The 20,269-nt window shown below is 50.4% G+C and overlaps 1 protein-coding gene across 1 annotated transcript in view; it reads right to left on the bottom strand.

Annotated features, from left to right (window-relative positions):
• Nucleotides 1-15,333: 15,333 nt before the first annotated feature.
• The window catches only part of TG (thyroglobulin), a 216,260-nt gene continuing 211,324 nt past the window's right edge, over nt 15,334-20,269 (bottom strand). Inside the window, exons 46-48 of the mRNA XM_033126377.1 lie at nt 18,144-18,278; nt 16,466-16,656; nt 15,334-15,508 (exon numbers count right to left, since the gene is read on the bottom strand). Of these exons, the coding sequence (XP_032982268.1) occupies nt 15,399-15,508; nt 16,466-16,656; nt 18,144-18,278 (436 nt within the window). The 3' untranslated portion in view covers nt 15,334-15,398. The remainder of the gene's footprint in view (nt 15,509-16,465; nt 16,657-18,143; nt 18,279-20,269) is intronic.

Here is a 20,269-nt window from a genome sequence, read left to right as displayed (position 1 = left end):
GACAGGAAGAAAGGGAGACAGCAGATATAGCTAGTAGGACCTGGGGGACTTTGAAGACCCCCCCAGGACCTCCTGGGGCAAGTAGCGGTGACTTTAGCTGGGGATATCTTTGAATACAGAGCGAGCTGTGTTCTGGGGAGAGGACCAGCAGGAGGCAGGTAGTGGATGTGTTAGAGGCTTCCAGGGCCCCTGCGTGCTGTTGGGAAGGAACGTGGGTTTTCAGAGGCAGCCTGAGGGGGCTGAGCTGATTTGCGGGTGAGGCCCACGGTCATGAGTGTCTGGCCTGTGGCTTTCGGAATGAGTCAGGCACTGGCTGCTGACAGTGGCATTTTCCACCCCGGGCCATATGGGCTATTCTGAGCTGCAGAGGAAACTGCTTGGCCAGAGGGAGCCTGAGAAATCTCAGATCCTATACAAATGTCTCCCTGCCCCACACCCACCCTACCTCCAGCTCTAGCACATGTTAGCTCTGCTACCGGCCCTGGGTCACCATGCAGACACTCGCGTGTACGCACGCACGCACGCATGCACACACCGCCACCAGCCCCAGCTCACTGTGCAAACACGTGTGTACACACGCACACACACACAACCTCCAACCTCACCATATTATTCTACTCCCTTCACACATAAAGAAACAGTGTTTATTCACTTATTCATTCACATTGTGCTCGTGTAAAAGGAAGAAGGCACACAACCCAGGACCAACGGGGGACCTTGCATTACAGTGTAGTCGGGGAGAGGCAGGATGTGAACCCAGCTGCTCAAGTGCAAGCTAAGGAACTACCACTGCAAAGCCTCCGAAATGTCTTGATGCAGCTGAAGACAGAAACGGTGGGACGGGTGATGCAACTAAAGAGGGCGGTGGCTCCTGGTTTAGACAAATGACACAGGGAGCTTGGCGGAGTAAGAAAAGCAAACTTGTGCCCTCCACCCCACTCATCACGGGAACACAGACTGGCTGTGGATGGAGACAAGTCACCCAGTAATGTGCAAGTAACAGGAATTCCAGATTCTTTCTCATGGGCAGAGAGAGAGAGAGAGGCCAGAGGCTGGAGAGCGAGAGAGGCCAGAGGCTGGAAAGAGAAGAGGAGCACACAAGACGCATTCTCACTGGAAGAGTTCCACGAGTGAGCAGGAGGCTGGGCCTGGGGAGAGGATGGAAAAAGATGATTTTCTAGTGGTCGTATGGCCAAGAAATCAGAATACCTAGTGCCGTAGAGCAAGTTGTGTCCTGATCTTTTGTGGACTGTGATCACCTTCAATCTGAGTCTGCCACGCCAGCAGGAGGATTTGGGAAATGAAGAGTGAGGGTGGATGCCAGTGACAGGTGAGGCAGGCATTCTGCGAGGAAGGCGTTAGGGGCAGGGGCCACGCTGGGTGTGGGGTCTGGATTCAGAGGTCACGCTGTGGAGGGACAGAGCATGAGAAGGTCCATGCGTGGGGAACCTCCATGTTACACAGGTGGCGCCATTGCTGGGGTGTCACCCGTGGCTAGGCATCGGGGTTGGGGATGAAGGCTACAAGGTCACAGGCATGGAAGTGGTTTTCTTGCTAAAGGGGAACCTCCAAAGCTGAGTTGGCAAGAGGAGAAGGCACAGGAACCCCACAGAGAGGCATGGGGCCAAGGCAGCATGTGTCTGTCCCCCCCAGGGGGGCACTGCTTCTCCTGATGAGAAGCCAGCCTAGTCAGTGGGAGGTTGCATAGCCTGCTAAGGGCCAGGTCTGCATTTGGGTGCCAGATGTTTACAGCTACTGTCTGGGAAACCAGCTGCAAGTGCTTGGGGACCTTGAGGACCCGCTTCCGTGGACGGAAGACCCAGGCTAGAGGGCAGCTCAGCTTGCGTGCAGCCCCTCCAGCTCTGAGCAGCTCACTGTCCAGCCAACCCAGAGTGAGTTCTCTAGGTCACTTGCAGATATCTCCTTGCTCTCCCCAGAGTTCATGGGGAAAGCAGTGGGTTTCCTGAAGAATGAGGGATGGGAGCCTGAACCACTTAGTTGCATTAGAGGAAAAGGTAACCACAAAAGGGACTGGAGAGTTTGGGGACATGAGGTCATGGGTATAGGCTTTGAGCTACACAAATAAGTGAGACACATTTTCAGCCCTCGGACTGCCAGAGAAGGAGACAGGCAAGGAGGAACTAATTACACGTCAGCATTCTGAATGGTAAAGTGGCGATACTGACGTTCTGCGGCAAAGTAAAGAAGGCTCACAGCTGTCCACAGGGGCTGATGCAGGCTTCACAGAGAGGGAGACAGGAAGAAGGAAGAGGTGAGAAAGAACTGAGGAGGAGAAGAGAGGAGGAGATTGCAGGCAGAGGAAACAGCTAGAGCACGGCTGGAAATGTAACACTGCTTAACCCCGAGGCTGGAGTTGTCTCCAGGAGGAAGCACTTCTGCAGCACTGTTCTTTCCTGACCTCCCCCAAGCTCATTGTTTACAACGAAAAAGACTAAGGTCTCAGCCAGGAAGTGTTGGCTTTGAATGTTTACCAGCCTGATGTACCCACTGTATTCTCCCATTTTCCCAGCTGGGGTTGAGGACGGGGTGGCTAGGCTGAGAGCAATTCTGCCTCTTTAGAACTTGGACAATAAGTCGAGGAGGAAAAATACAGCTTCCACACACATGTGTCCAGCCAGAGCGATAGAGATTTGCAGTCGTCAGAGGAGAACTCAGACGAGCAGGTACGACAAGTCTGTTGTATCTGGCTGAGGGAGGTGTGTCTGCACAATAGCATAGTTTAGTTCCTGTCAGGCACAGCATAGTGGCTGAAATCCATGTCACGTCTGTCCCCCAGGCCATGAATCTACGGAGCCTGCCCAGAGGGGAACACCTTTCTCTAAGTAACAGAAATGTTCTATATGGACAAGCAGAAGACCTGTGAACACTGCCTAGAAATAGGAATCCTATATTCTAATCCCATCTTGGCTACTCAGTTTCTGCCCTGATGCCACTTCTATTTCCCCACCATCTTTTAAAACCCAGGATGGTTCAGTGGCTCAGAGGGAGAGCACGGGATGAAAACATGCCCTGGAGTTGGTGTCACATGGGAAGGACTCACAGGAGACCCCAGGGGTCAGCTTTGGGAGGTTGGGCAGGTCACTCCCCTTTTATGAGCCAGAGTTTTACCATCTGTAAAATGCAGATGATAACCCACACTCTGACCTGCTCACCAGAGCTATTGTGAAGATGAGTTACAGGCATCTATAGCCTGTGGATATTCACGAGACAGTAGTATTTATATACAAGAGTCTGAGGTGGAAATGTGATGACCTTTTAATTCGATGCAGTAGACAAATTGTAATAATACGATAGGGTGAAAATATAGAAAAGTTTTAACCAAATGCCACCTGCTTCTTTTGTTGTGATCACCAAAGAAACAGGGATTTACTCCAACATCAGAAAAAAAGCACTATTAGATTTAAAAGGGTACATCTGTACCATAACTGTACCTATTGGACGTTACACATGTTGAAGGTTAATTTTGACTGTATATGATCTTTACTCAAGATATCAGAGCCTATTTTCTCTCCAACAATGCAAGATTCAGTACTAGAGTAATACTAATTCTAAGGCTACACTGCGACTCAAAATTACTCAGAAGAGAAATCCAAGATGGCAGAGCAGATAAACAGTGTGCCTGCGTCCTCCTGTGAACAAAGTAAAATTACAACTAAGTTATAGAACCATCAACCTGGAGAACCATCTGAAGACCGGCTGAACAGAAGTTTTATAACAAATGATATAAAGAAGAAGCCACATCGAGACTGGTAGGAGGGAGAGAGACACAGAACTGGTAACCCCAAAACTCCATGTGGCGGTTGAGGACCAGGAGAAATATCTCAGCTGCAGAGGTTCCCCCCAGAAGAGTGAGGGGTCCCAGCCACACACCAGACTCCCCAGCCCAGCATATCGGTGCCAGGAAGAGGAACCCCCACCACATCTGGCTGTGAAAAACAGTGGAGATTCCGACCATCCAGGTGGGACAGAGGCTGCAGGAAACCCAGGCGTCCTCTTAAAGGGCTCGCACACAGACTCTCTCACTCCCAGGCACTCACCTTGGGCTCCAGAGGAGGGACAGTAACTCGGGGGGTGTCTGAGACATACGGGGGGCAGATTAAGTTGTGTGGCTTTGAGACGAGGGCCAGAGGACAGTGGGCATTCTCACTGTAGGGCATCCTTCTCCTGTGCAGCCGGCAGGCTGGCGCCATCTTGCTTGTGTTGAGCCTGCCCCCTACGCTTACGGCCAAATCTGAATCCGATTGGTCTGGCGAGCTCTGAGGCTCCGCCCTGCGGACTCAACCCCACCCCACCCAACACCTGAGGCACTTTCTTCACATGCAGACAGCCCCGCCCATATTTCACTCTCTTGGAAAACGATCAGAGTCTGACAGACCCCAGGCAGGCGGCCACTGGCTTTGGTGTGTTCTGAGGCTTTTGCTGAGTAGCTTCAGGCTCCGCACTGGCACCAAAACAGAATTTACATTAACCTGGTGACCAGAAATCTTCCCACTCTGGTAACTGAGACCGAACTCGCGTACCACAGGAGGCTTTATCAGTGGCTGAACCTTAAGGGAACTGGCACGTGGCAGCAGGACTCCGCATGTCCTGGCTTTTCGTGGCGCTACCCCAGGCCTGGTACTAGTGGCAGCCATCCTTGGTTCATAGTGTTGCCTTTCCCACATGCCTCCAGGGTTAACACAGGCAGCAAACAACCGGGCATTGCTTTGTACTTCTTACCAGATAATCCCTGGCCAGTCACAGGCAATGGGTGACCTGGGCCTGCACCAGAGCCCCCGACAAGAGTCCCCAGAAACAACATACTTGGAGGTTGGTTTCAGACTGCAGCCGAACACCACTCAATTAGCCACACAAGGGGCAAACCCAAAGGGCAGTCTCAACAGGCACCAGAGCCCACTGGGGCAAAGCCCCCTGCACAGTAGCCTATAAGCTGTGGACAAGGCAAAACCACACAGCCAATCATCCTGTGGGTCAGTCCCATCCACTGACATGCCAACAGCAACCAAGGCTCAACTATAACAGGAGGACACACACAAACCAAACAAGGGACACTCCTGGAGCACTTGGAGCAAGTGACCAGGGAGAATGTGCCACTGAGCCCCACAGGACACCTACTACATAAAGCCACCTGGCCAAGACTGGAGGGACATAGCAGGTCTACCTAATACATAGAAACAAACAGAGAGGCAGCCAAAATGAGAAAACAAAGAAACACACCCCAAATGAAAGGACAGAAGAAAACTCCAGAGAAAGAACTAAATGAAATGGAGGCAAGCAACATACCAGAGACAGAGTTCAAAACACTGGTTATAAGGATAAAAAAGAACCAGTCAGAAGTGAAGAATACAATCACTGAAATGAAGAATGCACTAGAAGGAATCACCAGCAGACTAGATGAAGCAGAGGATCAAATCAATGATTTGAAGACAAGGTAGCACAAAACACCTAATCTGAACAGCAAAAAGAATAAAAAAAAAATCAGGATAGTTTAAGAGACCTGTGGGACAACATCAAGTGTAACAACATTTGCATCATAGAGGTACCAGAAGCATAAGAGAGAAAGCAAGGGAGTGAGAACCTATTTGAAGAAATAATGACTGAAAACTGTCCTAACCTGGCAAAGGAGATAGACATACAAGTCCAGGAAGCACAGAGTCCCAAACAAGATGAACCCAAATTGTCCCACAGCTAGACACATTATCATCAGAATGGCAAAGGTTACAAAGAGACAATCCTAAAAGCAGCAAGAGAAAGGCAACTAATAATTCATGAGGGAGCTCCCATAGGACTGTCAGCTGATTTCTTAACAGAAACTTTGCAGGCCAGAAGGGCTTGGCACAAAATATTCAGTGATGAAAAGCAAGGACCTACAACCAAGATTACTCTACCCAGCAAAGCTATCATTTAGAATCAAAGGACAGACAAAGAGCTTCCCAGACAAGAAAAAGCTAAAGAAGTTCATCACCACCAAACCAGTATTATAAGAAATGTTAGAGGGACTTCTTTAAGATAGGAAAAAAAAAGTCAAAATTATGAATAATAAAATGGAAATAGCTACATATCAACAATTAATTTCAATGTAAATGAATGTTCCACTCAAAAAACACAGGAAGACTGAATGGATAAGAAAACAAGACCCTTACATATGCTGCCTACTAGAGACTCACTTCAGATTGAAAGATACACACAAGAAGAAGTGTAAAGGGACGGGAAAAAGATATTTCATGGAAAAAAAAAAAAGCTGGGGCAGCAATGCTTATATCAGACTAAGACTTTAAAACAAAGGCTATAAGATGAGACAAAGAAGGACCCAGTAATCCCACTTCTGGGCATTTACCTGAAGAAACCTAAAGGCCGCTTCGAGGGGCTGTGTGCATCCATATGTTCATGGCAGCATTGTTTACAATGGCCAAGGTGTGGAGGCAGCCGGGGTGTCTGTCGATGGAAGAATGGATAAAGAGGAGGAGGTACATATGTATAGTGGAATATTGCTCAGCCAGGGAAGGGAATGGGTTCTTGCCATCTGTGGCAGCACGGATGGACCTGGAGGGTATTTGCTGAGTGGAGTATGTCAGATAGTCAAGATGCAACGTGATTTTGCTTATATGTGGAATCTAAAGAACAAAATAAACAAACAAAACAGAAACAAACTGCTAGATACAGAGAACATATTGATGATTGCTAGATGGGAGGGGGGTTGGGGGATGAGTCAAAGAGGGGAAGGGATTAAGAAGTACAAATTGGTTGTTACACAGTAGCCATGGGGATGTAGGGTACAGAATAAGGCATATACTCAATAATATTGTAATACTATATATGGTGTCATATGGGTACTAGATTTATTGGGGTGATAGATGGTAGGGGTTTGAGGGAGCAGAGTGAAAAAGATGAAGGAATTAAGAAGTGCAAATTGGTACTTACAAAGTAGTCGTGGGGATGTAAAGTAAAGCACTGGAATACAGTCAATAATATGGTAATAACTATGTAGTGCTGGGTTGGTACTAAACTATAATTAGATCATAATTAGATCATTTCTTAAATTATACAAATGTCTAACCACTATGCAGTACACCTGAAATTAATATAATATTGAATGTCAACTATAATTGAAAAATTTTAAAGGGGGGAGAAAAGGTGAAGGGGAAGAAGAGGTTCAAATCTCCAGGTATAAAACAAATAAGTCACGGGGCTGTAATGTACAGCACGGGGAATATAGTCAGTAATATTGTGAATGCGTGGTACCGTGTCAGACGGTTGGTTACAGGACTTATCATGGTGATCACTTCTTTAGGTCTATAAATGTTGAATAACTATGGTGTACCCCTTCAAATGATATAATATTGTATGTTAGCTATATTTTAATAAAAACTCTTTAAAAATTCACTGAGGAGAATAATTAATGACACAGTATGTGTCCACATTTGATGAAAAGGTACTTTTTTAAAGCAGGCTACAACAGAGCATGTGGCATGTGGGCCTTTTCTTTGTTTCGGTGCTTAAATAACTACATGCCATAGGAATATGTTTCTAAATACATAGGAAGGGATAGACTCCAAATGTTGCAAGTGACTCTCTGGGTATTAGGATTTTGGGTAATTTCACTTCTCTCCTTTTGGTTGGTCTGCTTTCAGTCGTGATTTTCATGCCTCTGAAATCAAAGTTGTCAGTCACCCACCCTTCTAAGAAGCAGCTGGGGAGGAAGTCCCAGGGGGATTCCAGAAGCATAGCAGTGGCTGGCAGCAGAGGCCCACGGTGACCCATGGTGACTCTCTAACTGCTAACAAATGTTGGAGCTATTTGGGGACTGTGATGTCACCTGGCGGGCCAGCCCAGGCGGTGGTTATGATGTCATCTGTTGTCTGGCTGGGCGGCTCTGTGGCCAGTGAAGTCACTGGGGAGGGGGCATCCCACACAGGGGTCTGTCTTGTCTGGATTCAGTCCACAAGAAGGTGCCCAGACAGCCCAAAAAGCTCTAGGGCTGCACTGGGGCAGCTGGCTAGGCCTGGGGCCATAGGGGGATGTTCTGGCCTTAGGCCTACACCTTCCTGGGGGCCCGAGTCCAGCCCAGCCTACAGACCTCCTGCCCCTCCACCACTGAGAGGGCTCGTGTCATAACTGTATCTACTGGACTTCGCAGGAGATTGTCAAGGTCAGTTTTGACTCTTCTCCAGCGCCCCCCCGACATGCTGACCCCTAACACTGCCTCATGGCAGGCCTTCTGCCTGACAGAGCCTGCGAAGCCACCCCTCCGCCCCCCGCCATCGTTAAAATCAACCATCCCTCAAAGAGCCGGCTCCGAAGTCCCCTCCTCAGACTGCACAGGGGCTGCCTGGCACAGACCCTCGTCTCAGAGTTCCAGGTCCAAACCCCTGTTACCGGGCATGGCCCTGGGCAGGATTTCTCGCTCCTCTGCACCTGGAGAAATGGATTTTCACCCCTCACTTCATGTGAGGATGAAATGAGCAATGTTATGTGGCGGCTCAGGATGATACCTGACGTGGTTCAGCCCCTGTCAGCATCAGCGTTTACTGCATGCTCCCCACCTCTGCGTCTCACCGCAGCTTCTCCTTCTGGACATTTCTGAACACTCTGGCAACTTACATAAATCCTCCCAGCTTTCCTCTCTCCGCAGTGAAAGGCGGATGGATATAATTATTAAATTAGGGCAGATATCTAATAGTAAGACTGGGAACGAACTCAGAAAGACACGTACGGCTGGTCTCCCTTCTCCCCGGGCACCCTGGAGACCTTGAGAGAGGAGGTCGTTGAAAGCCAGGCAACTTATTTGGCTCTTTCTGGCCCAGCTGACTGGGTTTACCGTGTCTCTATCTAAACCATCATGCCCCAAATCTTTGAGCGAGAAAAGAAGTGAGAAAGGGGGAAAATGGCGGCTTTTACCTTCATGGCATGTGAAACCACAACTCAAAGGGTTTTCACCCCAAAGTGCTTGGACATCACCTAGTTGAGACATCGAAGTTCAAGTTGCGAGGAGCAACAAGCTCTCTCCCCAGGAAAGTTCCCCCACTCCCCACCCCGCGACCCGTCAAATGGACGTGAGGCATCACAGAATGGTGAGGGGATACCAGCAGTGGGCAGGAATTGAGGATATGAGTGCAAGAGGGGCTTATGGAATTGGGGGGAAGTCTGGACTGTGTTTGGAACATTACTGGACTCCCACTGTATGGGATATGTTTAGCTCCGATGAAATTCCCCCAAGAGTCTCCCAGCCGATAGGTCTTGTCTTACTTGACCGTGCCTGGCACCCTGGGGCCCAAGGCTTAATGGGCCATGGGCTTGGTACCATGCAGTAAGACATCTCAGAGGGTGGTAAGACATTTAAGGAAGGCAGGTATGTGGGAACCACTAGCATGGTGCCTGGCTCTCAGCAGACACCTGCCAATGGTGGTGACGGTTACACTTCGGGTATTGCTTGGCAGTGTGTATATTGGCCCAGGAGCTTGGTGGCTCTGACGTCTTCCTGACCTGGAGGCTCTGTGTATTGGTTTTCAGCTGTTGGCATAACCCATTGGCTTAGAACGATACACACGTTTATTCTGTCACAGTTTCTATAGGTCAGGATGAGGTCCCCATTTCCTTGCTGGCTGCCAGCTGGGGCTGCCCTCGGCTCCTTGAAGGCTCTGCCTGGTCCTTGTATCTTGGCCCCCACGTCTCGGAGGCGGCAACAACACACTGACTCCTCATCACGCTGGAATCGCCAAGCCTTCCCCTTCTGCCACATCTCTGTCTGCCTCCAGCCAGAGAACGTGCTCTGCTTTTGAGGGATCACGTGATTAGATTGGGCTCCAACGAGATAGTCCAGAAATCTTTCTATATTAATTAAGGACTCCAGCCTTCATCACAGCTGCAAAGCCCGTTTGTCATGTCACGGACGACGCATAGCTTCCAGGTCTTAGGGCCTGGACGTCTTTGCAGGCCCATTATTCAGTCTACCATACTCGGCATGGATTCTGTCCCACTATGAGACTTCCATCTCAGAAAGCCCCTGAGCTTGGGAAATCGGAGCTCTCCTTTCTTTCAAAAAGCATTTATTAAACCCTCACTGTGTACCAGGAACTCACTAAGTGCTTAGAATATAAAATAGGAATATCTGTGCTCCTAAGAGGAAGGAGGAGGAGGAAGAGAAAGAGACGCTGACTTCTGCTGAGCACCTGCCGTGCGTCGGTGCACTTCATGTATTCTCTCCAATGTTCAAGGGCATCCATTGTACAGATGAGAAAACTGGGGTTCAGGGGTTCCATAACTTGCTCAAGGTCATCCAGCTTATACACTTATCCACAGTCAAGACGCGACCCCTCTTTCTGACCCTCCAGGTTTGAGACACTCAGGATACCTCCCGTCAACAGAGGGCAAGACCGCATCTTCTGGGACCAAGCGCTGGACCCTCCCCAACAGGGGTCACTTCCCTCTTCCCCCAGAAGGTGAGGCCCCCAGGTGACCTCCCTGAGGGACCCTGGGGGTTCCCCGAGGCAGCTGGAGGGGAGAGCTGGCTGGCCTGCGGTCCCTGATCTGGAAGCCCAGAGCTCTTCTGCAGAAGCGGAGGGGAGACCGTGGTGACGGGTGGGCCCTGAAGTCTCCTCTGGCCCAATTTACATGTTCTTGGTGGTCCAGCTGCAGTGCTTCCTCTTTTTGGTGACTCGAGGTATTTATAGCTCATCCTTCAAAGGGTGATGAGCTGTGAGCTTCCGTCTTCAGACGACCATCTTGTAGAGAGCCAGGAACAAATTAGGTGCTTAGTGCATGCTGTTGACCAAAGGGAGAAGGGCTGTGGCAAAAGGCCAGGAAAATCTAAATCAAAAAGCACTAACAAAGCCCTGCATCATAAGAGAAATTCACTTTCCGTTACTAATATGATTCTGAGTGACCGTGTTTCCCCGGAAATAACACCGAGTCTTATCGTAATTTTTGCTCCATTAGGGCTTATTTTCAGGGGACGTCTTATTTATTCAATTACAGTCATGTCATCTTCTCCTGGAACATTGTCGTAACGTACGGAATGCGTCCGTCTGGCTGAGATCTTAACTGGGGCTTATTTTCGGGGAAACACGGTATGGCAGTCACCTCTTGGGCAGTCACACTGCTAGTACTTTCATGTGACGATGGTGTGTCCATGTATTTACTCCTTACCGCGCGCCTGAGAGTGGACATGGAGGCTCTTCATCACCAACTTAGGAGGTTCTCAGAGACGCTGAGTAACTCCTTCTGAGGCCCAGCACTGGCAAGGGGCAGTCCGCGTTCAAAGGCAAATGTGTCGTCTGCCACTCACAGCCCAGCTCCTCCCATGGAGAGGGAGGAGCTCAGCTCCTCCTTGCCGGAGACCAGCAAGGCGTGTGCACGCAGCTCCCACGATGTCACCGCATTCCCACACTAACTGTGCAGGTGGCCCTTTCCTTGGGAAAGGCCAGAGACCCTGCAAGGACCACAGTTAGGAGGGGCCCCGGGCAGGAGGAAGGAGTCGTGAATCCTGGGAACGTGAAGCCCAGCGTTGGCGTGCTGCGTTGTCCTCCTCTGGGCCGCATCTGCCTAGACACCTGCAGTGATGTGTGAGGTCACCCTGCTTTCCACCTGATGCAACAGGCCTGGAGCTCCTGGCTCTTCTCTCTGCCCATGGGGTGGGAAGTGGCTTCTCCTTATTCGTCCTTCTTTGCTATGTTTTCTGCCCAGAACACACTTTCCCCAGCTCTTCCATGGCTGGCTCCAGCTTATCAGTCAGGTTTAAATGTAAAGAAACAAAGAGGATCCTGGGGTTCTATTAGAAAGCGGCCTGCGGAGGCGCCCTACACATGGCCACGGCCGGCAGCACTCGGGCAGAGCCTGGATGTCGGTCCCGCCCCCGTGATGGGTGGTCCGCTCCCCTCACTCTGCTGTTTCCCCACTGTGATCGTCACTCACGTTCCGACCTTGGAAAGGCCCAGAATGTTGACTTACACAGGCGCAATTGGGAGAGGGTTGCGGGCCTGGCATTAGACTCCACAGTCTTGTTCTGGGGCTGGAAGCTGAGCAGCTGATTGGGTGGAGGCAGGGCCATGAAAGGAGAGAGATGAGCAGGGTCCCAGGAGCCCTGGGAGGCTCTGACGGGCAAGGACCTCAGAAGGGGCCTGGGGCTCCCCCACAGCAGGGGAGGCCTGGGCAGGGCCCTGATGGTGTCATGCCTCCAGGCCCCTGCACGCTGGCTGGTGACAAGTCATGCCTTTTCTAGTGTGGGGTCCTAGAACACCATCCCACATCCCTAAGCTTTCTATGCCAGGTGTGGTTGTGCGTGTCCTTTGGACTCAGCCTTGGGTCACCTTTCTGGAGAACATTCTCCACTCGGGCTTGGGTACCCTCTCGCGGCTCCTGAAGCCTCTCCTTTAGTTTGTCCCCATCGTCACATTTATTCCACTGCATTGACCAGCTGTTTGTCCCTCGGAGCCTCCCTCCAGACTCGGAGCTCCTCGAGTGTCGGCATTGTTTGTCTTTGTGTCCTCAGCACCGAGCAGAGGGCCTGGCCAAAGTGGGGAGTGAGCTGGACAGGAATAGATATTGGTAACGAAAACACCTTCTAATCACCGCCCATCAATTTCTAATCACACAGGACGTCGATTTCTCTTGCCTTATGGGACCTCCCAGCACTGCTCGGAGGGCAATGAGTGCCCACATTGTCCAGTTGAAGCTAATGCCCCCAATGGTGCACGGGTTTGTTCTGGCTCATTCTGTCAGGGAGCTGCTGAGTCAGAACTCCAACTCCTGCCTGACTCAAAAAAATCATATATTTTCCTGCCTTTAAGGCGATGATGCCCAAACCTGGCTGAGATCCACTAAGGAAGATATAAAAACAAACACATTCCTTGAAGATATGAGAAAAGTACAGAGTTCAAGGGAGAAAGAGGGAGATTAAAGATGATAGATGATAGATAGATGATAGATCAATAGATAAGAAAGCACTTATAAATGCTATATAAAACAAGAAGCTACACCATAACATTAGAGTCTACACAGAAATTGCTCTAAAGCATTGCATGATTTTAAGCAACTGATACAGTATAAGAAAGGAGACTATTTGCTCTTGAGTCTAGAAATATTCCTCTGTAAATGCCCTGAGATTGTATCCATCCCTTAGGGCAGGTCTTGTTAATTTGAAAATACGGATTTAGGAGCCCAGCGTTAGACCTATTTCTTCTCAAAAGTTGGGAACAGGAATCTGTGTTTTGCACCAGCTTCTCAGGGGACTTGTGTGTGTTTAGACCTGCCTTGGGATCCCTGCTTGATGGCCTTGGGTGATCTGGGAGGAGCTGTCCTTGCCACCCCCGCTCTGGTGGGGACCCAGGAGTCCCTGACATGCCACTGCCTCTGTTTCCGGGCTTGCGAGGACCTCTCAGGCTTCTGTTGCAACTTCCCTGTGAGGAAGTCACTTGCCTCAACTTCATACCCTTCCAGTGGCTTCCAGCTTAGCAGGAAGGTGACTCAGACCGATGACTGCACACGGAGCAAATGTCTTCATTTAATTTCTCAATTCCTGCCTTACTGATTCTCAGGGTCACTCTGGTCCACAGGGTGAGGTGCTGCCCTTTCACCTCCTGAGTCAACGACCCTTGCCTTGATGCTGGGTGTAACAAGGGTATCAGAAAGCACCAGGGCCATGGCCTCTGACACTAGGGCCCAGGTGATCACACGATTTTACAGCCCATTCTGAACTAAGGAGAAAGGAGGTGTTGCAGGCCAACTCCAACTCTGGGCCAAGGAAGGCTGGCCCCAAGAATGGGGGGTTGAGACCAACTTGCATGGTCTTGGGAGCCAAGATTAATTGTGTGGCCGAGGCAACACTACCTGCCCAATAACTGTCTCCCCATTCATCTCTGCTAAATTTGCCCCAGCTTTGTTGGGACAGCAACATCTCCTCCTCTAGGGAATAAGTCATACTGGTCTCATCAGATCATGGGAAGCCTGTTCCCTAAAAGTGAGGACACAAATCCATGAGATTTCAAGGGAATTCTACTGGTAATTTCTGGGAAAGACTTTCCCCCGAGAAAAGAAAGGGGCACTGGAAGGCAAGGCCCTTTGTATTCTGCCTGCTTGCTTCTAGCACAGGATGCTGTCAGGAGGGGCTGTGATGTCTGGAGCTGCAGCAGCCACATTGTGTCAGTGAAGTGAGATGTCATCCACGTGCTGAAGATAGCAAAGCGGAGGTCTGGAGAGAGCCTGGGCCCTAGATGACCTAATGAGGCATTGCTCACCCTTAGGATCTCCCGCCTCTGGGAGTATCCTTCAGCGTAGGCACATTAGTTGGGTGTTTGGTGCTTACTGTGAAGCATCCTAACTGACAGAGCCTATAATGTAGGTTAGAAGTTCCCTGGGGCTTTCAGTGCTACCAGGAGGCTTTAGTAGGGCACACGATTTGAAGTCCAGGAAGTGCAAGGAAACAGAGAAATCAGAAGACCTGAGTTGAACGCTGATCCACCATCACTTCCCTGTGTGAAGCTTTATCTTCATATCTGCAAAATAGGGTGACAATCCCAACACAGGAATCATCACTGAGTTTGGTCTATGTTCAAAGGAGATGATATGTGTAAACACATCTTATGACATGCCTTATAAATGCGACAAACCATGAATCAACTCCATCTGCTTTTACTTTAGGGTGTGTGTGTGTGTGTGTGTGTGTGTGTGAGATTGAGAGAGACAGAGGCAGTTTTAAACAGATTTGTGTGTCCCTTAGGAGGGTGAAGAATGAAATCAGTTACTTATCTGGGAACCCAAATCAACCAAAAGCTGGAGTAATAATTCCTTGCAGCTCCCTCCTCTCACATTCCATCAAGTCCCATCAATTCTACTTCCTAAATGGCTCTCAGATCTGTGCCTCCCGCAATCTCTACCCTCCCGGCCTTGATTCAGATCTCATTGCCTCTTACTTAGAATATTGCTCCAGTCCAGTTGGTCTCCTACCTCCTTTCTGGAACCTTCACAAGAGAATCGTTTCTTACACGTAGGGAGGACTGTGTCACCCTGGGGCCTGCCCTCGATGGGTCCCCATTTCCCGTGTCACTGCAAACGTCTGTTTACCTGCTCTCTCCTCCTTCTAGAGGGCAGGGCTCTGGCCTCTCCAGCACCCAACATACTGTCTGGTGCACATAGGGTGCTCCATAAATATTTGCTGGAAGGGAATGGCAGCCTGGGATTCAAACCTCAGGAAGATTATTAAGATGGAAGATTATTAAGACATAGTGTGGTGTCTTCCAAGGATTGTCCTGAATTAACAAGTCAGACTCACCAATGTTTCACTGCATGTAGACACTTTATTGAAAGCTAGTGGCTGTTTTAGAGAATAAGGTGCCCAGGGTGGCAGCCTGGGGTGTGGCTGGCGGGGGTGGGTCTCGGGTTGGTCACTTGCTGTAGCTCTTGGGGCCTGGATCTGGGAGGTCTTCTCTCAGGCCGGAGCCGGCCGGCCCGTCCTCCTCTTCGCTCTGTGCGGGCGGCTTATCCTTGATTTCATCTGCAACACGAGGGGCAAGGCTGGTCCAGTCCGGATCAGGACTCTCCTCCCTCATCTCCTTTCTTTGACCGTAAGAGACCCCCGTCTCTGATGGGTGTTCCCTACTAATGCCCTACAGAGGGGCATTTCCAGACCCCCTGGCTGTGGGGACATGCTAAGGACACACAACGGGACTCGGGTTCATCGACAGAGAGCCTCTTGGCCTCTTGGCCTTGGAAGGTAAACGCAGAGGTGAGACTCTTAAAACATGTCGGACAAGGTCACTGTCCCGCTGGATGCTCCACTCTCATCCGTCTCTGCCTGAAGGACTCCTCCACTCGGAAAGCCTCAGCCCCAATGTCACCTTCCCTGGGACGCCTTCCCAGACGCGGGCTTGGGTGCAGACTTCCATCACGGCACCAGGAAAGCAGAGCCCTCGCTGGGTCATGTCACGCACTCCCTCACTCTCAGAAGCTTCGCAAGGGCGCCGCATTTACCTCCGTATTCCCAGGGTCCCTATTATGAATCCTTTTCTCTGCCTAACACCTCTTCAGCAGCAAGTTTTTCTCAACAGGAAGTTCTCTTCAACCGGAAGTTCTTTTCGACAAGACATTCATTGCAACAGGGAGAAGTAGAAGGCCCGCTTCTCCCCTGGCTAGAATTCACTCTCCAAGCAGGCTGGCTCCCCACTCGACCGTCCCACCGTCCTTTCTGCCCCCGGCAATGTCCTCTCCCTGGGCCTCTCTCTCTCTCAATTCCCCCTGCTGTCCCCATCAGAACAGGAGGCCTTTGGCAAAGAGGAGCCCCCCCAGACTGCGGGCTCCCCCTCGGAGAGGGCTGGGCTGATGGCATCCCAGTGACCCAGTGGCTCCCGTCCAGGCAGCACAGGCCTAACACACCACCAGTGCAGAAAATGCCGAGGACCCACTACCCATCCACCCTCCACCTGCCCCCCTGCCCCGCTCCAGGCTTCCCTACCTGCTGACGCCTTCAGAGACCGGATGTACTTGGACCAGAAGGAGCAGTCAGCCTTTTTCAGGCCCTGTCGATTGGGGAGCAGGAGGCTGAACTCCTTGTAGTTCTCTCCATTGGTACCGGGCACAAAGTCAGGCCAGGGCACTGCAAATTCTGGCACTTTCCTCGAGAACTCATGAGGGTAGTTGGGGTTTCTGCGAATATGAGAAGAAAGAACCATCCATGAAGGAAACTCGTCTTTCCTTACTTGGGATCACTTCCCACTTGTACTTGGTCTCTGAGGACCAAATCACACATCTTCAGGTGTGAGAGCAGGATTTAACCGCCACACGTTATAGTACAAATGATTAAAGGTGCACAGGCCCCTGACACACTCTCAGGCCATTTCTGGAAGAGGAAAGACGTGACTGCATGGCCCAGCAGCATTTCTCAGTACTTGGCATTGCCTTTCTTTTTTCCTGGATGCTCAGGAGATTACCAAGTCCCCTTCTGTCCTGGTGTCTTTGATCTGGACACCGTAGCCTGCCTCTGGGATGTCTTTGTTTGTTCAAGGCTTGGGCAGGAGGGTGGGCCCAGAGCCAGGCAAACTTGTCCACCACCTATACGTCGACTTCCCTTGGGAGGGGATGTCACGTCCACTCAGGTTCCTTCCCAGACTTGCCGCCCAGGTCTCTCTCCCAACATGTCCCACCACGAAGCCCACACTCTGGCCCCACTTGGCTTCCTGACATTCATCAACCAGGGTGTGTTTCTCACACCCCTCCCCCATCTTTGCTCCCATGCCCCTCTCCTGGAGTGCCCTTTTCTCCTTGGTCTATCTGAATATCCTTCACCCTTCACGGCCCAGCTTCAATGTCATTCTGAAAGCAAAACAGTTTCTAAATCCCAAATTAAAAAAAAAAAAAATGTCTTTCCACCGCAACTCCCACAAAATGCTGTATTAAGTTCTATTTTGTCCTGCTTTTAGTTACGGTTGGGTTTTATGTTTCAGACTATCAGTAGCTGAATGCTGACTTTTCTTTTTTTACCTTTTACCTTTCTAGAGGATCTAGTACTGTGCTAGGTAACCAATGCCTGCATGGCAAGGAGATAAAGGGAGACAGGTAAACTACAGGGTGGGAGGGATAGCAGGAGCTGATTTGGGAAGTGGGAACAGTATGCTAACTGGGCTGCAATAGGGGTGTGTGGGAGAGGCTAGAGGTAGATAATGAATGGCCTTGAGCATTTTCACTTAACTGGATCATCTAAGACAGTGGTTCTCAACTTGGGGTAATTTTGCCTTCCAAGGAACGTGTGGCAATGCCTGAGATATTTGCAGTTCTCACAACGGGGATGGGGGTGAGGTGCTTTTGGTATTTAGTGGGTGGAGGCCCGAGATGCTGCTAAACAGACTACAATCCTCAGGACAGCCCCACCCTAGAGACTTGTCCAGCGCCAGTGTGAGCAGTGACCTAGAGCCATCAAATGTGGCAGAACGAGGAGTGTGTGATTGAAACCTTTCTTCACCAAGATAAATCTATGCAAAGTAGTTTGGGCTGGAAGAGAAAGTCTGAGACAGGGAGACCAGTGGCAGGTGACTGCAGCATCTCCGGAGGAAAGGGTGAGATCACTGATGCCCAAGGTGACCTCTGCGTTCAGAGTGGGGGCGTGCCTAGCATCCAGACACACGTGGTCCACTCACCCCGATCGGATGAAGTTGGAAAAGTACTGCATGACTTTCAGTGACACGCTTTTCTCTTCCAGAGTAAACTGCCCCTCGTAGGCAGGATGGAAGGGAAGTCCAAAGAAATATTGAACATCAGTCAGCAGCTCCAGGCTGAGAAAACACACAGAAATGAGGAGAAGCAAAAGTTAAAAGGAATCATGAACTGCTTGGAAAAAAACAAATGAGCCCAAACCCAATATTCCTCCCCATAGGAAGACTTTTCACTCTTCATGCTTAGGATTCCTGTTTAGTGCTTGGTTTCGCTGAGATTAGGCTTGGTCTTCAGCCCAGTGGCCCGCTTGGGCCTGACCCAGGGCACGTGTATTTGCTGAAGTGTACCCGGTGCTGAGACTTACATCGCTGGAGGCCACGCTACCAGCCATCTTCCGAGAGAATGTTCTTTGACCATATTCCAACTATGATATTTATAATAGCAATTGAACATTCATTTGTTAAAAATAGCCTGCATTTTGAGCCCCTTCTCTGAGCCAGCCCTTGTTCCTATGTGGCAGGCACACAACCCTGCAAAGGCTGACATGTACCCATGTAGCCCACCCCAGTGCAGTAGCTGGCACATAGTTGCAGGTCAGTGAACATGTGCTATGACTGAATGAATATCTAATAAGCGGCACGCAGGGAACAAAGATTGGGAAGCCAGACGCGTGGTGTGAATGGGCTGAGCTGGGGCCGTGGAGCAAACACTGGAGGAGTGAACACCGAAAGGGGCTCACACTGGGCAGGAAAGAACCCGGCTTTTCCCAAAGAGTGGTCCGGCCTTTGCTCGCGGTATCTACCAGGTAACTGATGTCAGAGGAGTGGCTTTGTTTAGGGCAAAGGCTGGCCACACTGGACCTTCCGGGAATGTGGCTGCCCCCTACAGTGATGGGTGGGGGCCGGCTGTGCCAAAAGGCCAATCACGTGACTCAGGCTGGGGAGTCTGGGTCACATGGTGTCAGTCAAGTTGGACACTCAGGTTAACCATATCGGCCATCAATCAATAAATCAGCCAACCAATCAGGCCTATATAAATGGCCCCAATTAGACCTCTGCACACCAACTTCGGACGCGTCTTCCTGGTTGGCACTGCATCAATGCTGAGAGTTACCCTTCCTGATTCTACAGGGAGAACATGATGGAGCTTTGCATGTGGAAACCTCCTGGGCTCTTTCCCGGGCTGGCCTTCATCCATATCCTGCCCTGTGACAACCATCACAGCAAGAGAGCGGCTCTCAGTGACATCTGTGAGTCTTTCTAGTGCATGATCCAAACTAAGGGTGGTTTCGGGAACCCCCTGACCTTGCCCTTGGGGTCAGAAGTGAGGTGGTCTTGTGTGGAGCCTATGCTCTCTGACCTTGTAGTTGATCCCAATTTATCACAGGAGCTGATCTCTAATTTTTTCAGACAAGGAAAAGGAGGTCCAGAGAGGTTTCCCGATTTACCTAGAGACACACAGACAGTTGAACAGCAGAGTTGGATCAGGCGCGTTTCTGGGAAGTAAGAAGCTACTGCAAAGCAGCAGGGCCAGGGGCTACCCTTCCTGGGTCTTGGCTCCTCTCTCCACTTTCAAGTTGGGTGACCACTGGCAACTGACTTGACTCCCTTGACTCCATGCTTTGTCATCCATGGAACACGTACGCAAATACCTGCTTCACAGGGTCACTGTGAAGATCAGAATAAGATGGTGTATGGAATGGGTACTGGGAGAGTGCAGTGTGGCCCCGTTCCCTGTCAACCATCACTCCACCTCCGGATGCAACCAAGTGTCCTTAAAGTAACAGCAGCAACTCTCACCAGCGAGTCTCAATTCTGCTGGTATAATGGACAGATGTACCCAGTGGACAGAGGTCCTGGAAGGGGCTCAGACGAGGGTGTTCCCCAATAAAAGCAGTTTGTATGGAGGGCAGCTGACTATGAAGAGGCTTGGTGAATGCACAGTGTGGCTCTGGCTCTGACTCAGAGCAAATCATCGCGGTTAACCCCACAGACAGGGAAAGGGGACCCCCAGCTTAGCTAGGAGCTGGGGTGACCAACAGGGATGGGGCCTGATGACCAGGCGGCAGCTTAGCCTGGGGACATCTGAGTCTCAGGAGCCGGAATCCCTC

This window comes from Rhinolophus ferrumequinum, chromosome 14 (assembly GCF_004115265.2).
Source record: "Rhinolophus ferrumequinum isolate MPI-CBG mRhiFer1 chromosome 14, mRhiFer1_v1.p, whole genome shotgun sequence".
NCBI classification, from domain to species: Eukaryota; Metazoa; Chordata; class Mammalia; order Chiroptera; family Rhinolophidae; genus Rhinolophus; species Rhinolophus ferrumequinum.
The sequence above is the reverse complement of the archived record's forward strand: the minus strand, read 5'-3'. Positions and strand labels throughout refer to the sequence as shown.